At 34.4% G+C, this 24,388-nt stretch overlaps 3 protein-coding genes across 3 annotated transcripts; 1 reads left to right on the top strand and 2 right to left on the bottom strand.

Moving 5' to 3' along the window:
- Window positions 1-760: 760 nt before the first annotated feature.
- Window positions 761-2,059, top strand: LOC108198260 (protein GRAVITROPIC IN THE LIGHT 1). The gene has a single exon (XM_017366023.1). It carries the CDS (start codon window positions 761-763, stop codon window positions 2,057-2,059), a length of 1,299 nt encoding a protein of 432 aa, XP_017221512.1.
- A 7,880-nt stretch (window positions 2,060-9,939) lies between these two features.
- Window positions 9,940-10,260, bottom strand: LOC108198259 (precursor of CEP14). Its single transcript, XM_017366022.1, has one exon. It carries the CDS (start codon window positions 10,258-10,260, stop codon window positions 9,940-9,942), a length of 321 nt encoding a protein of 106 aa, XP_017221511.1.
- Window positions 10,261-15,668: 5,408 nt separating this feature from the next.
- Window positions 15,669-16,189, bottom strand: LOC108198258 (non-functional NADPH-dependent codeinone reductase 2-like). Its single transcript, XM_017366021.1, has 2 exons — window positions 16,063-16,189; window positions 15,669-15,976 (listed from the first exon to the last, which is right to left on the bottom strand). The coding sequence occupies exons 1-2, from the start codon at window positions 16,187-16,189 to the stop codon at window positions 15,669-15,671; spliced, it is 435 nt and encodes a 144-aa protein (XP_017221510.1).
- Window positions 16,190-24,388: the final 8,199 nt, after the last annotated feature.

Below are 24,388 nucleotides of genomic sequence, written 5' to 3'. Positions count from 1 at the left end.
GCTATTCTTTCGAATGCAGTGAAACAACGTTAAAAATAATTGGAACAGAAAATATTGCCACTGGCAATCCTCTGATGATGACAAAACAGCACCAATGAAATGTATCTGTCTTGAACCAAGTATACCTTCATATCTATCATTTCTGTTCAGTTATTATAAATTTCATTTAGCTTATAATGAGATATCAATATGCTGGAGAGAGATGAATGAAGGTGAATTTCAACCACAGTTATTATAATTGTTTCATTTAGCTTATAATGAGACATCAATAAGCATCCAGGTTTGCAATGTTTAGTACTCATAGCTACACAGACAGCCAGGTTAGCAATGTATGGTACTCATAGTTACACAGACAAGAGTTCAGTAAATTGCAGATTCGATCAGCGGAATTTTTAGATGGAAGTAGACTAATTATAGCACTAAACAGAAAACGTAAAAGTTCATCAAAGATCAGTAAGAAGATAATCAGAGTAAATTAGTGTCACTAATTACAACTACTAATGATGCCTATAGAAATTATTGTGTGTTTGTTCAATACTTGTATTATCTTTTGTATTTCACATTTAGAGCTCCAGCATATCAAGTATCAACTATTTGAATCAATGTTCATTGCTATTAATCCTGCTTTAGGTTTACTCTGCTGTTTGAATTCAATTAATAACTTAACATCTTTGATATTCTTATTCATATCTTATAAATAACAAAACCCCTTTCACATTCAGCAAAAAAAAAAAACCCCTTCTTTCACTTCCAAAACCTCATGGAGGCATCAAACAAACCCACTGCTATAACCAAATTTACCAAAACAGTTTATGAAGCTATCAATTTCAAGTCAGCCAAAAAAAACCTCTCAAACAATAGCTTTTGCTTGATCATCCCACAAAAGAAACGCGGAGATTGTGATGAATCAGAATCGAGAAAGAGAGCAGCCATGCAAGCTTTTGTATCAAAACTTTTTGCCACCATTTCAACTATCAAAGCTTCTTATGCTGAGTTACAAATGGCCCAGTTTTCGAACCACAACATTGAGGCCATCCAATCTGCAGACCAAGTTGTAGTAGATGAATTAAGAACACTTTCAGAAGTAAAGAATAGCTTCTTGAAAAAACAAATAAAATCATCACCACCCCATGTCACTTTTTTACTTACAGAAATCCAAGAACAACATTCTCATATGAAGATGTATGAGATCACAATCAAGAACTTGGAAGCACAGATTGAGGTCAAAAAAGAAGAATTGTCAGCTCTTCAAGAGAATCTTCGAGAAACGACTTTGATCAACAAGGCACATGCACAAAGACTAAATTCAGGTGGGCGTTTTTCAATTCTTGATAATATTGTATTGTCTTCTTCTTCCAACCCTAGAGATTTCATTTTGGTTCTCCAGTATGCAATGAAATCAGTGAGAGAGTTCATCAATATTTTAGTGAATCGAATGGAGATTGCTAAGTGGGACATTGATATTGCAGTGAATGCAATACAACCCAATTTTCAATTCTCAAACAGAACACAAAAATGGTTTGCTTTCGAATCATTTGTATGTCAAGAAATGTTCAAAAATTTCGACACTCCTGGCTTTTCTCTACAAAATGGTCAGTGTATACCATACTACATTGATCAATTTACGAAACTAAAATCAGCAAATGCAACTCATTTTTTTAATCAGTATCCCAATTCTTCATTCGGAAAGTTCACCAGATCAAAGTATCTTCAATTAATTCACCCAAAAATGGAAGCTTCATTTTATGGAAATCTGAATCAGAGAAAGCTTGTGAATTCTTGGGGGTGCCCTGAAACTACATTCTTTGCAGTTTTTGCTGAAATGGCTAGAAGGGTGTGGATTTTACATTGTTTAGCATTCACATATAATCAAGAAGTGAGTGTTTTTGAAGTGAAGAAGAACTGCATGTTTTCGGAAATGTACATGGTGAGTGTGACTAGTGAAGTGTTTTTGGCTGGAAATGATGAGGTTACCGTGGGATTCATGGTGGTTCCGGGGTTCAAGATTGGAAAGATGGTGGTTCAAAGTAAGATTTATCTAGCTGCAGCGAAAATTTAAGTGCACATTTTATTTTGTGAAGTATAAATTATGCAGAAGCATTGGATATTTTGAAGAGAACCTTAAGAAAGGTACAACAAGGTTCTCTGGTTTTTTTTTTTTTTTTGAAAAGCAAGGTTCTCTGGCTTTGTTTTTGTTGTTTTTGCTGTAGACTTGTTAAGATCTAGTAGAACAATGGAAAGTGAGAATAAAAACATTTTCCCGAACAAAATTCGCAGAACTTCAACATAGATGAAGATTTTAATCCCGAACTTCTGCTGACATAACATATGCTCCAAATAATAACAGTGGGAATGCAATCTCAGTTATGAAAAAGAAACACTTGTACTAGCAACTAATGCTTCTGTTATCTTATCAGATTGTTACAGGTCATGCAGTCTTGCAGTTGTTCCATTTAATCTTGAGCCCATGTATTTCATGTGCACTTGCTATCACATATCTTCTCAGTAACTCATTGAACAATAAGTGGTGCTATTTAAAGTTTAAAACATAAGAAATGGTCAAGAATTGGAACAAATGACTCAAAGAATCTGACTTATATTGGCCCATCTGAAGCATGAATTGTCCTTGTTTTGTAACTAACACGTATTCGGGGACGGAACTAGGAATTTAAATTAGGATGGACTTAACAAGTATTCTGATGACCTTATACATAAGATACGGAACAAAGAACATAAACTGGAGCAGGCTTGATACATAAGATTCGGAACGAAGAACATAAACTGGAGCAGGCTTTACAAGTATTTTGATGATTTAGATTATCCTTTGTAGGAGTGCACAACTAGAATTTTTTTTGTGAAAATAAGTGAAATTTTTACATATATTATATGTTAGGTATCTTAAAAATTATTTTCAACTTTTTTTTCCAAATCTTAATTAGTAATATTAGTTGGTTCAAATTACATTAATAATAATAATGAGATCTCATATATGCACATAAATCATCCAATTAAAATCAGTCATTTGTCTGTCATGCTATTCGGGAAAAAAAAAACTCAGACTAAATTCGAGGTACGTAACGTTACTCTGTTTCCCAACGATCAATTTAAGCAAACTTTGAATTCAGCCTGCTAAAATACATAAAAGGTCGTTGGTCGTTCTTATCGAATTGAGTTTGTTGGTAAACCTTTAATCACACATTGACTAACAAGCAGGAACAATCAAGCTCAAAAGCTGTAATCAACTTTCTAAAAACAATTAAAATACCATTAGTGATCCTAAAGATAATTGCATCCACTAAATCCGTGCTTATGTAGGCCAAGCCCGCATGCAATATATAGTGATCAACTCCACTTTTCCTCCTCTCTCATTCCATTTCTCCACATTCTAACCCTATATATCAAACCAATCTCCTCTAGTCCAGCTTCAAATATACATGTCTCTCTTCACTAAACCACCCCATAAAGCCACCTTAAACACCAAAATATTATTCTTCATCATACTCTTAAACCTACATATCATCCTATCTTCATCTCGAATGATTCCTAGCCCACAAAACCTCGAAACAAGTTCAAGTTTAGATTTGTTGAGTACTGCACCGGAGGTTCATAATGCGGGCCAAAACCTCCTTCCCATGCTGGTTAAAGGCCGGAAGCCACCACCGTCGGCTCCCAGCCACCGGGGACACAAGGCCGCTATGTTCCAACAGCCACCTTGACGAAATTTAGAGAATCAAGTAGATTCAAGGCATGCTAACGAGGACAGACAAAAATAGCGTACAGTGGGATTCGAACCTCCGACATTCGGGATGCTTGTGTCGGAATACTTAGTTGCTTAGCTTCAAAGACATGCGAGAGGTCACAAATTTAGTTTACTTTCGTTATACTCTGTTTTCTCATGATTGTACTAGGATGGCTAAATGTTTGGCCGTGTTATATTCGGTACTGGACATATCACTATACTGTATGCGATTGATGTGCTATAACACAATTGACTTATGATTTACTACCACCAACTCTGTTATGTGTCCGATTGTCTAAGCGAAGAGAAGTTGATAACGCTACGTTTTTTCTCGGAACTTTTACTTTTTTTTTTAAATGTTTTATTAATTTGTCTCGATTCTAATCTACTTTTCTACTTTAAACAAAAAGTTATTTTTATTAAACTTACTCAAACAACCTCTATATCCTTCAAGCCAGCTTCTTGGTTTCTGTTTATTTGCCCAATGTTTTGAACAATCTTGCATGTGTCTATTTTTTTTGGAAAATGCTAGAGGTACATAATTGGATACAAAAACATTCACATAATGAGTATAATGAGTATGTGTCTACTTTTGATTGAAATAGTCCCCTGTATATTCATTAATAGTACCAATTAAAACTTCACACCTCAGTTGCCACATCATTTTGTGCAAAATTTTGTACCCAATTTTGTGTAGGTAGCACTACTCCTTTTTTTTTTATTATTCTGAAATTTCAAAAAATCGAATAAAAAGATAAGAGTGTCATGTACTCATGTTATGTTCCTTGATCGAATACCAAATGGTGTCACACAAAAACATTTTATTGAAAAAACAGGTAAAGAGATTATATATGAGTAGTCCGCGGATAAGACTTGAATGTATTATAGCCGGTCTCCAAAACTTTATATTTTATCTTCAAAATATCAAAAATATACAGATTTTTTTATATCGATTAAAATTTCGAAAACTGATTTTGACCGAAGATTATGCAGATCACCTCTGGTTTACAGAATATTTACATCCGTCTTGGGAGTTGAGGGACTCAAGTTCCCCCATTCTGCGGTTCTATCTGGTTATTTCCTTCAACTCAGCCAATAGTACACATTAGGTTAGGACATGAAAGTTAAGAAAATGTATAATTTAACAGGAAAAATAATAAGAAAAATGAATAAAGTAGCAGAATCAATTAATATTCACTACATATACCGAGTGTAGTTGAAGAAAATAGTGGACGCAAGTGATTTGATATAATAAATTTTACCACTTTTGATAATATTTAAAATTTATAAAACTAAAAGAGACTTTTATAAAAGAAAAATGTATAAAAATGGACAAAACTTTTACGTATTTCTACTAAAGAGATCACATGGAAGAGAAGCGAATCAAGAAATAAGAACTAGTAGCAATTGAAGTACGAAAAAGGCAGGGGCGTGCGTGACATGAATCATGATTATATGATTATTAATTTTTATTAAATAAAATGTCCAAGTATTCCGTGATGAGCATTAATGCATCTGCTTCTGCAATTTCAATTGTTCAGCAACGGACTTCAACTATTTAAGTCAAAGAATAATGTTAACATGTCCATGTCACTGCAGCACAACTCTTTCCGGTCCGTCACATTCACATAGAATTTTCAAGGAATACTCTCTCCGTTCAACGATACAAGTCTTTTTTGAAAAATTACGCATATTAAAAAAAATATTAATTGAATAATATATTCTCATTTGTGCTCCTAATAAATGCATGCATGTAGACTCTTATTCAACCCTCTAATTGTTATACAGCTTTCAAGAAGAGTAATTTTGAAATAATATCAATATATTTGCATTGGAAACTAAAGATAGATAAGTATTATGGAAAAATATTTCTTTCAAAAGAGATTGGTGTAGTGGGACAGAAGGAGTATTATATTTAAAATTTTTCTTTTATCAATAAAAGTTAATTAATAATGTTTCCGTTCAGAAAGATGGTGTACAATCTTTTCTAAGGGTCCATGTCCCCAGCATATGATTGCTGGAGAGCGCTTATTTAATACACAGTTTTTTCACTGTTAGATCAGTTCATGAACGATCAAAATTTAAAAATTTTCTCACACGTCCAGCATATGATTGCTGGGGAGCCCTTATATAATTTGATTATCGTTGGACAACTACTTTCTTTCTCTCTCTTGTAGATCTGTTAACTCTAAGAACAAAATTTGCATGACTCTATGTCAATGTCTTCCTTCCAATATAATTCACCCATTAACACAATAGTTGATACGAATGGAAGTAGACCCAATCCTTCCATATGTTTTTTTGTGCTATAGAAGCTATCAAGAAATGTATTGTCTTCAGGCAAGACAAATTTGACGAATAATGATGTCTGATAACATGCCTCCGACCAATGATTATCAGATTTCAAACTCAACATTTGAGTCATGGCAGCCAATTGCATGTGAAGTTTTACAACCATCGTATAACTCTCGTTCTGAAGGCTTCAACATGGTGTATATATTTTTTGCCACTGCACTCGACATCTCTTCTGAACCATGCGGATCAAAACTAGGATCAGCTGAATCAATCATCATATTGTACATTAAGTTGTTCCCATCTGTGCCCCGTGATATATTTGAAAAGTTTGCTGAAGGATGTTCGTCATTTTCATCATAGGGCCGGCTAATCATTTGAGGATGCCCTTTTCAAAACTTAAAATAGGCCTCTGTAATAATGTATATTACATTTTTAAATATTTTTTCACAAATAATAAAATATTCAAAATAAGAAATATATATCTATTTCAAATATAAATATTAGAAAATAATATATATGAAAATAAATCTACATTTAAAAATAAATAATTTTAGATACGTGGTTATTTATATTATTTTAAAATTTCATAAATGTTAAAAATTGTAGGCTAAAAAGAAAATCAATTAACTTGAAATTTTAATTTTCACCAATAAGAAATTTTAGTTAAATATAAATAATTTTTATTTAACAGTGAAATAACAAAAAGTATATAAATAATTTAATAACCCAAATACATACTATAAAATATATTAATATAATATAATTTTGGGGCCCTAAAAATTTTGAGGCCCTGTGCAAATGCTCCACTTGCACAGGCCATTAGCCGGCACTGCTCTTCATGTCGACTTCATAGATAATAAGCTTTAACAAATCCATTCTTCAATGGATGCAGCTTCACCATATCTCTATTCCAAAATTTTCGATCCTTATATTTTGAACACGGACATTTTATACTTGTCTCACCCATAGACGTTGGCTGAGATATAACATAATTCATAAATTCGTCCACACCAGAAATAAATGGAGAATTCAAAAATCCTCTATTATCAATCCTCTCATACATCTAAGATCAGTAATTTTTTCATTTTTCAAGACCACCTACATAATAATTCATTAACAACTTTTATATGATTGTAGAATTTAATTACTACTTCAAGCTAATTTGAATGATTCTTCGAATTAATAACTAATGCATGTTAACATAATTAGACCTATCATTTTGATATATTATGTTTAGATTTATATACTTGCTATTTATTTTCGTATTAAACATAAATTCATGCTTATCAACAATTATAATTGATTAAATATATTTAAACTACCTTTTTACCATACACACACATATACATACAATTTCGTTAATTATGAGGACTTATAATGCGATCAGCATACATGATTAATATTACAACACTTAATTAAAATTAGCAACACAAATAATATAGAATTCAAATTAGTAATTAATTAATACTAAAATAGATATGAAGAGCAACTAACTTTATTTGTATGAATGGAGTAATTCTTCTCTACAAATAGAAGAATTGAGGTGATATTTTAGCCTTTTTCAGGTGTTTTTAGAGTGAAAATAAGATGAAGAAAGTTTAGAAACCGAAGAAAGAAAGAAATAACTGATTACTAAAACTTTAATATGTTACGAGTACTGACGAATTGTCAACGGAATTAAATGACTGATCTAGTTTACCAACTTAATTCCAACGGTAAAAATGCTGACCGATCTACTTTAGCAATGGTTTCCCAACGTATGACATCCAACCGATCTACTTTGGAAACGGTTTCCCAACGAATGACATCTGACCGATATACTTTAGCAACGGTTTCCCAACAGTTAAATGATGACCAATCTACTTTACTAACGGATTACCAACAGTAATACTAATATGCCATTTCAAGCTTATTTTATCATTTCTTCACAGATTATTAATGGACTTACCAATGAAAATAATGACGAACTAAGCACCAAGTTACCAATAGAAACTCCGTCGTTAAATCCGTAATAAGTCTGTTGGTATTCAGATGCTAAAGTCGGGAAGTTTTGGTGCCCCCGTTTCTTAACAGAATATTTCGTTGGTAAAAATTGGTTGGTGAACTGTTGGTAATTTGTTGCTAACTGTTTGACCTTGTCCCATACAAAAAGTGGTCGGCATTCGGTTGGGAAATTGTAACAGAATCGTTTCCGTTGGGAAATTTTGTCGGTAATTCTGGGAGTTCTTGTAGTGACTTTTAAAGAAGTAATAAAGATGTATAGCATTAAATATCAAAGTGTTTAGGTAAGAAAGATGTACATATATATATTCTACTTAATCGCGTTGGTTTGTTTTTAGCATATATATATATATATATATATATATATATATATATATATATATATATATATATATATATATGCTAAAAACAAACCAACGCGATTAAGTAGAATGATAATGGTTTTGGGACCGGGGATGGACCTCGAGATGGGCCTAGACGGGATCTAAGTGAGGCCTAGTTGGGTCGGGGCGGGTCCTAGTGACACCATGGTGGGGCCAAGTTTTGGCTCCTGAAACTGTCTGAAGCCTGTCCAGGGACTGTGAGGAGGCTTGACAAGGCCCTAGCGGGCCCCGAGTGGATTAAGCGGGGGCGAGAGTGGGCCCTAGGTGGGTGATGACATATAGGGGGTGGGTGATGTCATGTAGGTATAGTTTCTCTTGGTTTGTATTATAGTTTTTATTTTAGTGATTTGTATTTGAGCAATTGCCTATATATATATATATATATATATATATATATTATGCATAGTATTAAATATCAAAAAAGTGAAAAGGTGTAAAGGATGATCTTAGCTGATGTTTGTTTTAGTAATAGTACTCCCTCCGTCCCAAAATAAGTGTCTCTTTGACTTTTGCACGTAGGTGTTAAAAGACATATTTTCTTATATTATTTTTCAAAATTTTCTTTTCTGAATAAAAATATAGATATTAAATTATTATTCAGAAAAAGAAAATTTGAAAAATAAAGTGTAAAAGTATGTTTTTTACACCTTAGATTACGTGTAAATTCAAAGCGGACACTTATTTTGAGACAAAAGGAGTATATGTAAGGAGGAGATGTACATGTATAATATTAAATATCAAAGTGTTGACTTAAGCGAAATGTACAATGGATAAAGAGATAGAGTGTTGGCTTAAGCGAAATGTACAATGGATAAAGAGATAGAGCGTTGGCTTAAGCGAGATGTAAAATGGATAAAGAGATGAGAAATGGTTAAAAAGATGAGATATACATGCAGTATCCATAGCATTAAATATCAAAAAAATGCCAAGCAACACGTGTATATGATAGTGTCAACTTGTGTTTATTTTAGTAATATTATAGATGAGAAGAATTTTTTGCACTTAGTTCGTAGTAGTGGTGTTTATTTTTGATAAACTGAAAAATGTAATATGTATTGATCGAAACCTGGAAGATAATTAAACTTATTATCTGCTGACTTATTGAGTTCAATTAAGCTTATATATAATTCAAATATATACATATAAAATGGATAATTAAAAAGAAATGGGAATATAATTAAATTGTTCAATATAAAGTTTTAAAGATCGAATACAAGATCATTATATATAAATCATGCACCTGTACAGTAATAGAAGGATAGGTTAATTTTTTTTTCACTGGAAAAGTCAAATGAATTGTATACATCGTACTATCTGTTATGTTACTTGAAATACCGTGCAATCAATCAAAATAAAGGTCAAGAAAATACAAACTTCCATTGCTAAGTAGTCTTAATCTTTCTGTACCCATCTCTACACATAAAATTTCAGGAAAAAAGTACAAAAAAAAACAACCAAAGAACATTTTACAGAATTGTAAAAAAAAAAAAAGAACCCAGAAGAATCAAGTATCAACAGTAATTAATGGCCAACACCGGGGCTAGGAACGGAGCGAAGAATACGATCAAGAGCCGCTAGGTGACGCACAATGAGCTCCTCATTGACTACGAAAGAGTGGTGATGTTTGGTGGGTGAAGAATTCGGCACAGTCCCCTTTGAAAGTGAAGCTAAATACAAGCTTTCTCGTGAAGGTGGTGGTGGTGGTGGAGGATATGATTGTTGCTCTAATTGTTGCTTCTTTCTTTCATGCATGCTTTGCTTCAAATTCCTTCCATGTATTGTGGCCACAATGGAGGCTAGAGTAAGCCCATAGAGTAAAAACACAAGACTTGAACTACTCATATAGTTTAAAATTATTGATATTTGAGAAATTTGAGAGTGATAATGGAGGTTGGGATATTTAGAGGTGATATTTATAGAGTGGTTGGATGGGGTGAGGGAAAGAAGGGGGAACTTAGGGATCAAATCAGAAGGGATAAGTGAAATTTGTTGCAACAAAGTCAAAATGACAAATATATTAACAGATGAAAGATATTTCAATCGATAAACTAATATCTATTGAAAATGACTTGTCATACATTCTGACATATTACATGGTTGATTGTACAAACATGGACATGGAAGCCTATTTAGGAAAATAAAGAAGAAGCTGAAATATTATAAATCTATACAAACAAATTGGACTAAGACAAAAAATTTAGTCAAAGATGAATACAATCCAAAAAACCTGCACAAGATAAAGAGTGAAGAAACAAGACATAAAATAAAGTGTAATTTTGTATTCTAGTCAGTCTTGTAAATTTGAGCTAGATATATGACCAAGTAGTAGTAGCACTTTAGTTAAGTGAGAAAATACTAGCAAAATTGAGTTATTATGAGCTCAATTGCTGAAAATCTGCAGTTGTGTATTTATAATATATATCACAGAATATTTCTTCTGAATATAATTATCCCAGGTGGAAAAACAATCAACTTGAAATATTAAAATATCTTGTGTTTTACTTGATATTTTAAAAGTTATTGTGATTTTGTTTCAAAAAGAAGTTTGAAACTTAATAGATTGTATTTAACCCGCTCTACAATCTATATTAGCCATAGTTAGTGTAAAATAACACCTCATATTTTGGAATTTTGTCAATATTTGATGACTCGAGTTTCCAAGCCAAACTTTTCGAACTTGGAATTAAAAGACTCGGTCGAACTTAAGTTTGAGCTTTAGCCAATTTTGTGATCAAGCTCGAGCAGAGTCTGATAGCGTTTGACTCGGCTCGAACACTCAGCTTGGCTCACTTACATCCCTAAAAGTATTTATCCGTCTTTTTTAAAGGAAAAAGACCGAGATTTAGGACTTATAATACTACTGTTTTATAAATTTTACGATTTATATTAATTGATATTCGTTTATCCCGAACTTCATTTACTATTGTTTTTATTTATTTTTCATTCATGTAAAAAAAATATCTCTTTGTTGAGAGTTAGAGCATTCGTTTAGGATTTGTTTGACGTGGGATCATCAAGAAAACTATTAAGTTTAATCTGCTCTAATAAAAGGTACCATTTCCTCGTTATAGAAAAATTTCATTTATCCTTTTCAATTCAAGATACACCCTATACTAATCTATACTCATCTATTATAATTGTTTATGTCAATTCATTTATTTGTATTTTCAATTTCTGTTTTTTATCAATTTTATTATATCCTCTTAATAACTATCGTTGATTATCATCTTTGATAATCACAGTTACGTGGTTGTAGAATTTCAGTATTTTTTATAGTTAATTGTCATTTAGAACCAACTGTCGTCAATGATTACCATCCCTTGTGAGAAGACAAATCATCATTTCTTAAATACATTTTATTCTTTTGATCGAATTTGTTTTTATTATCTGTCTACAAACTCATTATTCATAGATTCGCATACTCACTTTGTGTTCAACAAATATTGAATCCGGTGAATAGAATGGGAAGGATACCAATATATCATGAATTTGATAACACAGGCAAGTGATGTTTCATGTAGCAATACCAACTCAACTATGATAAATTTTTGAAAAATATATAATTAAATCTACTTTATAATCTATATATTAAATTTGTAGAATATTTGTAGAATATTTGTAGACATTGTATGATTTTTAATATTTATAGACATTATATGATTTTCAATTAATGATTTGTTTATGTGTCCAAAAAAAATAAAAATCTTGCACTAGAATACATAAAACAACTCATTTCTTACTCGACGAACTTAGAGCAAGTCCAAGAGTGTCCTAAACTAGTATCGTAAATTAGAATTTAAGATATTTTATATAAATAAGTGTTCCAACAATGTCCTAGTGATATCTTAAAATATTAGGACATCCACCAAGTGCCTCATCTTTAAGGTATCACTAGGCATGCCCTATTTCACTTTTATCAATAATTTTTTTTTTCCCATAGAGCATCTTCAAGATACTCTCTATTCAAGCTCTTAAGTGAAAAAATAAGGAGCCATGTACAAATTAGATCTCCAAGAGACTCTTCAAAAGTTGAGAGCTCATTCTTCCTCCTCTCTTTTAGGAGCTACAACTTGGCTCTTACTCCCTCCGTCCCATTCAATTTGTATACGTTATTTTTTGGCACGTTTTTTAAGACTATTTTAAAGCAAATTTTCATAATATTTTTCAAATTATTTTTTTGGTGTTTAAACTTTTATTCAAAAAAATAAAATTTTATAACATTATAGAACTATACTTTATAGAAGTCTCGAAATACGTGTAAATATTGAACATATACAATTCACCAGGAAGGTGGGAGTAACTTATTTTTATCAATAAAAATTATTTCCCTCCAATTCATCCTCGATTTTGAATTTGAATATTTGTTATAGTGGAGCTCAAAATGAATACAATATGATATAGAAAAAAAATATAGAAAGCATTGTTGGAGTTCATGCTTATAACTTTGTATATATTATTATATATATAAGACATCTAGTAGGACATTATATATCCATTTATTCCAACGATGCTCTGCGGCGGTTACAATTTTTCCATTTACATTAATCATATATCAACAAATTACATGATTCCTGATTCGTTCTATCTCTTGACAATGGGAATACTATTGAGATTCAAGTCGGATGTGATGTATGAATCACTCCCGTAACATTTATTTGAGTAATTTGGGTTGGGTCATGCAAGAAGTGGCTTGTTTCTTTATGTTTTGTTTTTGGCTGCGCTTGTGGGTGTTTGTTTGTCATGAGGACAGAGTGATAGATGCAGAGTGCGGGTGTGGGTTTGTTTATGCAGGGTGTTAACTTTAATAAAGCGCTGGACCAAGAGAAAATTGGCTTTTTACGTTCTGTAATTTTTGTGCATTGGAGAAAACTGTATCACTTTGCAGTTGCGTGAGCCACGTCTGTAATCGTGAGCGGTGTTGTATCGACAGAAATTTTAAAGGTATCAAATCTGATGCTATCGTGATGGAAGTGCAGAATGCAGATACGTACAAAGTTAAAACCAAACTGCTAAGGAATGACAGTTAAGAAATGGGGTTCTGGTCTCAGGGTGCATTTTAAAGATTTGGTAAGATGGATCATCACGGATGTTGGTCGTCGAACAATTTGATAAGGTTTAGTGCGTACTAATGGATCATCACGGATGTTGGTTCGTCGAAGGATTTGATAAGGTTTAGTGCGTACTAATGGATTATCACAGATGTTGTTTCGTCGGGGGATTTGGTAAGGTTTCACATTATTGTCATCCATCATCGACAAACGGGAACTTTTTAGGTAAATCTGTGAAGAAGGCCATGGGCTAAGGTATCTTAATATTATATCACACACTATATTATTTATTATGCACTAAGCCGGGGATCTTCACGAAAACAGCCTTTCTACTTTAAGGGCAGGGGCAAGGCTGCGTACATCTTACCCTCCTCAGACCCTCTCTACTTTAAGGGCAGGGGCAAGGCTGCGTACATCTTACCCTCCTCACACCCTGCTCTAAGCGGAATATACTGACTATGTTTAGGTTGGTTTATCTAGTAGGACATTGTTTGGACATTATTGGACTTGCACTTACTCCTACTTTGCCGGATTACTTTCGCCAAACATCTAAAATTGTATTTTAATCATTCTTGTACGAATCACTATTGCTTCTCTTAGCAAATAATGCAAGTAAGATATGGTTTAAAATTTGAAGTTTGAACTCTTCAAAAAAATTCAAACCATCTGCACACAGAACTGGGTATGCGCCCAGAAGAGTTTACAACCGACAAAGTACGCGTTTTCAAATCCTATTGAAAATCCTTCGATGATCAGAAAAAGGTGTGTATTTCTAAAATTTGAAAAAGTTGTTCTTTTTATCTTTTTAGGTAGGTACCACCTTATACGGCAGCCGGTACTGAGAGTGAGACTCATAATTATGCGCCTAACTATACATGCATATAGGAGACTAGGATTTTTTGCCCGCTACGCATGGTTTAAGAAATTAATTCTATATTATTAAATTAATTTATTTTAAAATGAATTTAAATTTTAAGAAAGATTTGAAAAATAATAAAGAAGATAACATAAAGAATAGTTTGTTAATGCTGGTTAATTACTTATAAAATAAGTAATTAAAAATTTATAATTATATTTAAAAAGATTTCCCACTACGCATGGCAAATATGATTAGGCTATTACGTGAGCTCGTGGGTTTAGCCAGTGCGCATATAAAAAAGAGCGGCCGCGGGTTTCTACGTTAAAAAAAATGATTTTTCTACAATGATTTTTTTATTCTATTTTTTCAATATTTGTTTTGTAATTTTTTTTGATAAGTGTTTTGTAATTGAATATATAAATATTTTACTAAAAATATTGATATTATATTGATAAGCTCATTTAACACCACTTGTAATATAAAGTTATGGTGGCATCTTCTGGTTAAAAACATAATCCTCTAATATTTAATTTTTGTCTTTCTTACATCTTTATGAAGATATGTTTATAACTTTTCAGCATTTTTACTTTGTTGGATTTGCTAGATGGGTATTGGTAATAATACACAATTTTATTGAAGTATAAAACTAAAAATATAGATAATTATATTTGTTAGAAAAATATAGTTCTAAAGAAGTTGTTCAAATTATTAATTTCTTACTACTGAGAAAAAATGTGCGTTATAGAAATCATTACATAATTTACATATAAAAATTGGAAAGCATAACTCAGTAAAGACAACTTTCTTTAAATAAAGGTTTCTTTACTTATCTTACTTTTTCAAAATCGATGCAAAATAATAATCCTAAATTTTCTATTTAATAAATTATTCTCTCCACCCCCCACTTGACACATCATGAAATATGAGACCGATTAATATTTAATATATAAAATAAGTAACTAAATAGAATTAGTAGAAGTAGTTAGCTTTTTAATATAAAATTTTATAATATCCAATAGATTTTGAAATGTAAATAAAAATCTTTTTTTAAAAAGAAGTAGTTAAAAAATATGCACAAACCCTGAGATGATGATAAAGAAGAGTAGACAATGAACATGTTATGCCAATGTCTCGGCTTTTATATTGAAGTTGCTAACTAATATTTCGATCTAACATCGACAAATAAAACCACAAATAAAATACTTGTAATCAAGTTAGTAGCTGCATTCCAAAGAAAGAGTATGTTCTGGCCTTTTGTCAAGCTCATTCCATAATTCATTATAAATACAGTATCAATGTTCAGAAGGTTTACGCATGCTATTATAATTAGGGCATGATTATCTTTAAAGTTCTCCATCCCAGAGCTCCTGGACTGTCCTAAAGGGGCTAGTTTCAGAGATAAAGAGCTGCTCAAGGTTTGCCCTCCTTTGCCGTATTGCGGCAATCTTCTTGGACCCTTCGTTGCTCAACTCCCACTCAAAAATATCAAGATTCTGCTTTAGTCTCTCTTTGTTGAAGCTATTCACCACAATAATCACCCCTTGCTCATAAGCCCTTCTCAATGCAATCCGTGCTACAGGCGTACCTTTTGACTTTGCAATTTTCATCAGAAACTCAGATTCCAACACTCCTTTCGTCCCCCAAAAAGCTCCTAGAAGAGAAATAAGCAGCAGCAACTTTTTCTAAAATTTGAAAAAGTTGTTCTTTTTATCTTTTTAGGTAGGTACCACCTTATACGGCAGCCGGTACTGAGAGTGAGACTCATAATTATGCGCCTAACTATACATGCATATAGGAGATATCTAAGAGCATCCCCAGCGCGAGCCCGTTTGCTGCCTGGGGAAGAGTAAACTGACCTGGCCATGGCTGCTAGCGTTGGAGAGAAGCTAGAAAAGTGGCCAGGCCCACTGTCCTGGCCAAGCCCGGTTTCTGACACAGTAATTAAACAAAGCTGATTTGCTCTTCTTTTTCTGCTTCTTTATATCATATGTAATGTATTTTAATTATATATTAAATATAATATGTTTATATAAATTAAGTATTCTTTATATTTGTTTGGATTATATTTATTATTTAACTTATTTGAATAATACTTTTGATTAATATTTTTATATAAATTAAGTATTCATTATATTTGTTTTATCTAGGTAGTTTACGTTCACTGATAGCACGTATTTTGAGACTAGGGGTGGCAATCGTTTCGTTATCAATTTTTTTTTGAATAAACAGGAGAAAAAATTTGAAAAAAAAATATTATGAAACTATATTTTAAACAAATCAAAAAACAACCTAAAAAATTGAGGGATAGTATTATATAAGGAAAGATAAAATTTGATGGGACCCATTTGTAAGTGGAAGTGGGCTTGTGCATTGGAGATGTGTGACCACATTTTTTTAAAGTCCCGCTTCGTGCTTATGTGGCATTAAAAAGGACACACGTGTAAGTGGACTTGGGCTCCTCATGGGATGCTCTAACTACTACAAGTCAAAGCATTACTATATTCATCAATAATCAACATTTATACCACTAGGCACTAGGCACTAGTTTACAATTCAAGTTGTTGAATAATGTCCGACTTTTGGTTTAGGGTGATGTATACGTTGACAATAAGAGAGTGCATCCATAATCTAATTAACTCATCTTAATTCTATGTAACAAGTTTTTAATAATTAATTAATGTGATTTCAAGAGTCGAGAGGAGAATGGAACATAATGCCTGGCTTCCCGTTTATCCGAAATTAAGTATTTTGTTCTTGAAAAAATGTGTTTTTTTGTCGGGAAAGAAAAACATGTTTAATTGAGAATTTTCTGCAGTGAAAAAGGAATTAATTTATCCTTCTATTAGTGTACATCTGAATGATTTATATGAAATGAAATGATGATCTCGCATTTGATCTTAGAATTTTTTTATGAACAATTTAATTCTCACATTCTTTTTCGGTTGCCTATTTTACACAGTATAAATTTGAACAACATGATACTTGGAGTCATTTGTTTACTGCTTAACGAAGCTTAAGCAAGCTGAAAGAGAACGAATCAGCTCGGTCAGATCATTTGGCAACTTTTTTGAACTTTATTAATGATTCATCTATAGCCAAATCGGTCAGCTGGATTTTTCTCGAGGAGCCATTCAGCACCACAATCAACCAATATGTATCTGCCCTTTACATTACTTTATCTCCTTCACAAGTAGGGCTGAGCATTCGGTCGGTTCGGTCCAGAACCGGACCGGACCGAACGGACCGAGAACCGAACTTCTGAAAATTTCTGGACCGGACCGGACCGAAGTTTGTATATGGACCGAACCGGAACCGAACCGAAATAGTTCGGTCGGTCCGGTCCGGTCCGCCAGAATCGAACTTTTTTTGAAAAATTTAAATTAATCTGTATTATAAAGGAAACATCAAGCATAATTAATGTAAAAAAATGCAGCGACCAACACATGATTTAGAAAGCCAAGTAACATTCAAACACCACTCCAAAATAGCCTTAAGTTTACAAATTTTAAAAATTAAAACAATGACAATTGACATTAGTCTGCTAGAGTGCTAGTTGATCAAAAATAAAATCACTGCATGTATTAGCCTCTGAGTTTAGCTAGTCGAAACAGCCATAGCTTCTTCCTGCTCTTCCAACCTTGACTGCATAACTTACTTGTCCTGCCTCCAAGTAAGATACTGTGTTGCGGCACCGTGGATAGTTAGATAGTCAGAACTCAGAAGATTAGGTATGCTCAAAGTTCGATTAGATTAGGTATAGTCGTATAGAGTCATTGAATATAGATATTAGATAATATAATATAAGTGTATAAGTATAATATGTTATTTAATATATAAAATAAAAATATTATTTATATTATATATAAAAGTTCGGTCGGTTCGGTCCAGGACCGAAGTTTTTCGATGGGGACCGGACCGGTCCGTATTTTATTTCGGTCCGGACCGAAATACCCGAACGGACCGAACTTTCAGAAAATTAGGACCGGACCGGACCGAAATTATTCGGTCCGGTCCGGTTTTTCGGTTTCAGTTCGATTCTGCTCAGCCCTATTCACAAGTAATATGCATTATTATACAATTTTGTTATTAATATATTTTTACTATTTTATTATATCAATAACCAGGTTTAGCATGGGATATCTTCAATTTTATTATCAAATATATAATTATAATAAAAATAATATAAGTTTAATCAAATAAACAACAATACTTAAATATTTCATAGATGTTATTATGTTTTATATTGAAAATTATTTAATAAAATACATACTAATTTTAAACAAAAATATTATTTATTTACAAAAATGAAACAAAATAAAAAATACGCCTTCATTCATATTTTCAAAAAACAAATATATCAAATGATATTACTCATTCATCATTCAGATAACTTATTTATTTATATGTTTCAGATTTATTAATCGTTAAGTTAATTTACATTCAGATTTGCCAAATGACCCCAATTAAACTCATTAAGACAGCAAACTAAAAGTCAAATGAATTGTATACATGATAATATTTTCACCTAACTCGGAGTACTGTACAATCAATCAAAATAAAGGTCAAGAAAATACAAAACTTCCATCGCTAAGTAGTCTCAATCTCTCTGTACCCATCTCTACACGTAAAATTACAAGAAAAAAAGCAAGAAAAAAGAATCAAAAAACCAAAGAACATTTTACAAAATTGTAAATATAATAATTAATGTCCAACACCGGGGCTGGGAACGGATCGGAGAATACGATCAAGAGCCGCTAGGTGCCGCGCAATGAGCTTCTCGTCGACCACGAAAGAGTGGTGCTGTTTGCTGGGCACAGAATTCGGCACCGTCCCCTTCGGAAGCGAAGCTAAATACAAGCTTCCTATTGAAGGTGGCGGAGGTGGTGGTGGATACGCTTGTTGCTCTACTTGCATGCTTTGCTTCAGCTTCCTTCCATGTATTGTAGCCGCAAAGGAGGCTAGAGTCAGCAAAAAGAGTAAAAACACAAGACTTGAACGACCCATATGATTTAAAATTTATTGAAATTCGAGAATTCGAGAAATTCGAGAAATTTGAGAGTGGTAATAAAGGGAGGGATATTTGGGGGTGATATTTATAGAGAGGTTGGGTAAGGTGAGGGAAAGGAGGGGGAACGTGGGGATCAAGTTAGAAGGGCCGAGTCAAATTTGTTGTAACAAAGTCTAGGGAGAGAAAGTGGGGAGAGAGAGAGAGGGGATCGAGCGTGTTGAAAGGTTGGGTAGGTGGGAGTGAGCTACGCCGCCGGCCAATGTATAGCGAGATTTGCTATAAAATTTCTGGGTGTTTTCGTTTTCAAAGGATGGTCACTTTGACCTCGCCTCCTTAATTCTAGCTTTGGTTCTCTCCTTAATCCTCTTTTGGTTGACTAGTTTTCTACTACTACAAGTAATTAACCTCTTCTTGCTTTTTAGTAACTTTTTGCATCTTACTTGCAAGTGTTGAAATAAATTTTTAAAATGAGTCTCCCTCCTTGACAATCACTTTATACATTCATTTTTTTTTCTTGATATTTTATTATTTAAAAGTGTCAAAAAATATTATGTGAATGCGGATAATCACGTTGCCCATCCGACACTCATTCCATTTCAGGTTTGTGTCTTTCTTTTATAAAAATATCTTCAATCGCTCTAGATTTGTGTCTTTCCGTTATAAAAAAAAATGGATAAGTTATTCGAGAAGTATTCGGCACAATTCTCCGCACTTTTAAAATATCACATTTCCTTTTTTACTTTTCCACCTTCAATAACAAAACATTATAATATTAAAATTAAAACATATTATAAATTATAAACTATTTATATTTATAAGATATAGTTGAGCATTCGGTCGGTTCAGATCAAAATCAAATCCAAATAACTGATATCGAAATATAAATTTTTTTAAACCAAACCGAAATCGAATCGAAATAATGCAGTTAAATCAAAAACCGAACCAAAATAACTGAGACCAAAATATAGGTTTTTGTTTAAATCAAACCGAAATAATCTGGTTAAATAAAAACTGATTTCTTTAGAAAAGAAAAACGATAGTGCAAAACCTTTACATTTGCTAACTGGCGGCTTAGCTGGCAATTTGAACTTAACAGAAGTGATGAACCAGACAGTCAGTCATACAGCACCAGTATTGTTCAACCATGTAAGTTGATTTAGTCGTTGAGGAAATTAGGCCGGTGATATCAAATAATGGAAGGGCTAGAGTGACTAAAGTTCGTTGAGAAACTTCGTTAGTTCCTGATTGTCATGATTCATTTTTTCTCAGTAGTTTCGAGGCTCTCTGGTAAAGATTGTGAAGACAGTATCGAAATTAAGTTTATGATGATTCCGCGTAGTTGTCTGTGAGGTTTACAGCTATAATTACTTGTGTAGTTGTGCTATTCGCTAGCATCCATGATCCGACAACATGGAGTTTGACAAATCAACCTCAGGACGAAAATACTACCAATGCTGACTCAGAATAATTAATTCAGACGTGGCAGCCACGGAAGTTGTGGACCAGGTTGACTATTTACATAGTTGCATCTTACTCATGAGAAAAGTCCTGCATACACTTGTCAGTTGTCACAATATGCAATAATTTTTTTATTTTTTTCATCGTACTCGCTTTATTTTGAAATATTGATCACACTCACACATATCTAAATATTTGGATCGCATGATTATAAATTTTATTTTTTAAACTATTTTTTGAATAAAAATATTCAACAATAATAATTATAACGACGTGATCAAATATTTAAAAAATGTGTGAGAAAATTAAAAATTTCAAAACAGAGAAAATAATAATGAAGAAAATAAAATGAAGTCCCCGAATAACGAGATATCAAAATACTCCCTCCATCCCAAATTAGCTGAGATCGTTGACTTCGGGTACGCACTTTAAAGTCCATTGACCGCATAGCTACATTGCTCATTTTTAAAATTTTATTTTTGCAAATGTAAATTTAAATATGAAATTTTCTTTTACAAAAGAAAAATTAAAAAAATAAATTTTGAAACTAGACGATCAATGCACCTTAAGTTGCGTGCCCAAAATCAACTAGCTCATCTAATTTGGGATGGAGGGAGTACATCGCTTTTGCCGTTCAAGTATTCAATCAACCCAATAAACAATATACAAACATAACACCATCGACCCGCACCAATATTGTACTCATCTCGAAACTAACTCGACCTGCAATCGAGACACCAACTATTACCGCCTCCTTCAATCAACCGCCATCAACGATTAATACACCATCAATCCACACTAACGTTGTATGATTTGGGGGTGGATTTTGTAAATTAAGGATATAGAATTGAGGGTGATTTGTATGTATATATTTATCGGGTTTGTGTTGGATCGGATCAGTATTGGATCGGGTTTAAAGATATGTACGATAAAAATCTGATTTGTTTCATGATGTAGTACACTGTCGATCGTTTAAAATCAACTCCATTAACGGTCATGAAATTTTTATTGTGTTTATTGATTCGTGTGAAACATTTACGCAGTTAAGTGATTTGAATGAAACTTTTTTGAATTTGATAACTCAAGTAAATAAATATTCATAGTCAGTTAAACGATCAAAACGTTATTTACCCCGTAACTTCGATATACGACAATTTGAACTAGGATGTTTGTTTTCTTTCATAAATAGCTCATGAATTGTGTTATAGCCATTTTTGGCTATGAAGGAATAGAGGAGGGCGCGCCCTCTGTGGGGTAATCCCGGGAGGCGCGGCCCTTTGTCTGAAGAGCAGGTGTCACGTGTCTGAAGTGTGGAAAGAGTGAGTAATAAGAAGATAGGTGAAGGGCGCGCCCTCCATGGTCGCGCCCACAGAAAGGTAATGTGTGTGTGAGGCTGAGTGAGTCTCGATGACGACCCTTCCGAGGGATATGAAGACCAACCCTTCCGAGGGATATGAAGACTAGTGCCGGGCTCATCTGGTAGTTATCAGGCTCATCTGGTAGTTCCCGGGTTACGTCCGGGCGTGATCTATAATTCCCAATCCTGCTATCTGCCGGGTTGTCCTCGTGCGGGGGCTTGGGGTGATCATGATTGTAGAAGGCCCTCAGGGGTAACATGAAGGCCGATCATATGTCCGGGTCCTGTATTCTGGTGAGTTAGTCCTCATTGGGGGACTGGGACGATCGTGTAACTTGGCTCCTCATTTGTCTTACCTTTTAGTGAGAACCTTCACTAGGGGGTAGGGACGCGTCACTACACCTCAAGGAAGTGGTCACGGCCCTATCCGATGTCTCCTCCATGCTACGAAAGAGTAGCGGTTAGTGTCATCTCTCGTAGTGGAGATGATGCTGTATCCGTGATGTACTTGGACTAGGAGTCTACGGTAGTTGCCTTGAGGCTTACTTCTAACTGGAGTAGAACTCTAAGTGATAAGTCACCGACCCACGGTTGGTCTTATCCCCAAGAGGCCGAGTCCTGATCAAACTAGGACTCCTGGTTCAATAGAACTACGTACGGCTTGATCCCCTATATAAAGGGGTACGTAGGCACATCAAGGGGATATATCGAGAGTTGTGAGAACGAGAGCAGAAATATATTCCCTTGATCTCAGCCACCCTCAAACACCTAAAACCACCGTCCACGGCGGATCTCCGTCATATAATCACCGTAAAACACCTAAGTCCGTCAACGAACCTCACGTTTGTTGATTCACCAAATTCCTCTATCAACAAATTGGCGCTAGAAGGAGGGGCAGCAGGTGAAATCTCAAAGAGGAAGAGATGGCTAACCATGATGATGATTTGTACGAAGGAGAATACTACGTCGAGGACGAACCATACTCGCCGGTGCACATCCAGGACCCCCGTACTTTGCCAAACAACCCACCTCCGGTGGTGGTTAGTAACACGGAACTGCTCGGCGCCCTCCACCGAATGGAGCAGAACCAGGCAAGGTACAACACGAGGCTGAACACCATAGAGTCCGTGCTTGAGGAACTCGCACCCAGACGTCCTCACCAGCCTAGGAATCACGACCGAAGAGGACGCAGACGTTTCAGACGCCCTACACCCCGAATGTTGGAGTATGAAGATACTACTCCTGACGCTAACCGTCCCCAAGGAGCAACTGCCAATCAGGGAGCTCAGGGCCCTCAGGGCGCGCCCTTGACCGTCTCCATACCACCAACTCAGCCAGGAGGGTCGGGGCAAGGAAGAGGAAATCAGAACACAAACGCCCGACCCTTGGCCGAAAGACTTGGGATCACACAAGACAGCTTAGCCATGATTGTGCATTTGGCGGGAGAGGAACAGCGAGAACGCCAGGGGACCCAAGGCGCGCCCTCAGAGCAAAGGCGCGACACCGGCGTTGGCAGAACCTACCGGGGAGTAAGAGGTAGAGGCAGAGACCATACATCGGTCGGAGGAAGAGGTCGCGGACCACCCATAATTGAATACCTCCCTTCGCAGAGCGAGTCTAGCCAGCACACGCCAAACCAGCTAGGTCGAAGAAGGTCGCGCCCCCTCAATGGTAACACGGGCGCAACCCATCAAACCAATCCTCAACAAACTACACCTAATGGCCAGACGGGCGTGACCACTCAAACCACTCCTCACGGTCATACGGGCACGAACCCTCAAGCCAATGCTCAGCAAACTATTCCTATCATTGTTCGGTGAAATCTACACGCAAGCGCACGTGATCACAAGTAATATATTAAGTTCGATCCCACAGAGACTGGTGAATTAAGAATACGCACCTATGCAACAATGTATGATCAATTTTCACTGCCAAGACAATTAACAAGGATTGGTTTCTTTTATACTAATAAATAAACTTACTAATCAAATTCAGAATAGGAAAACACATGGGATTCTAACTTCATTATCGAATTCATCTAGAATTGAAATTACTGATTAACATGCGACTGTTGATCCTAATCAGACAACACGAAAGTAATACATGCCAACTCTCGTTGCACACATATCATACCAATCAAAATCCACAATTAAGATAGAAATCTCATGGACACCAACAAAGCTCAGACCCTATATCTCTATAGCGGTAGTGTAAGCAGAGAGGTTTAATAGCAAGTCGTC

Source organism: Daucus carota, chromosome 8 (genome assembly GCF_001625215.2).
Source record: "Daucus carota subsp. sativus chromosome 8, DH1 v3.0, whole genome shotgun sequence".
NCBI classification, from domain to species: Eukaryota; Viridiplantae; Streptophyta; class Magnoliopsida; order Apiales; family Apiaceae; genus Daucus; species Daucus carota.
The sequence above is the reverse complement of the archived record's forward strand: the minus strand, read 5'-3'. Positions and strand labels throughout refer to the sequence as shown.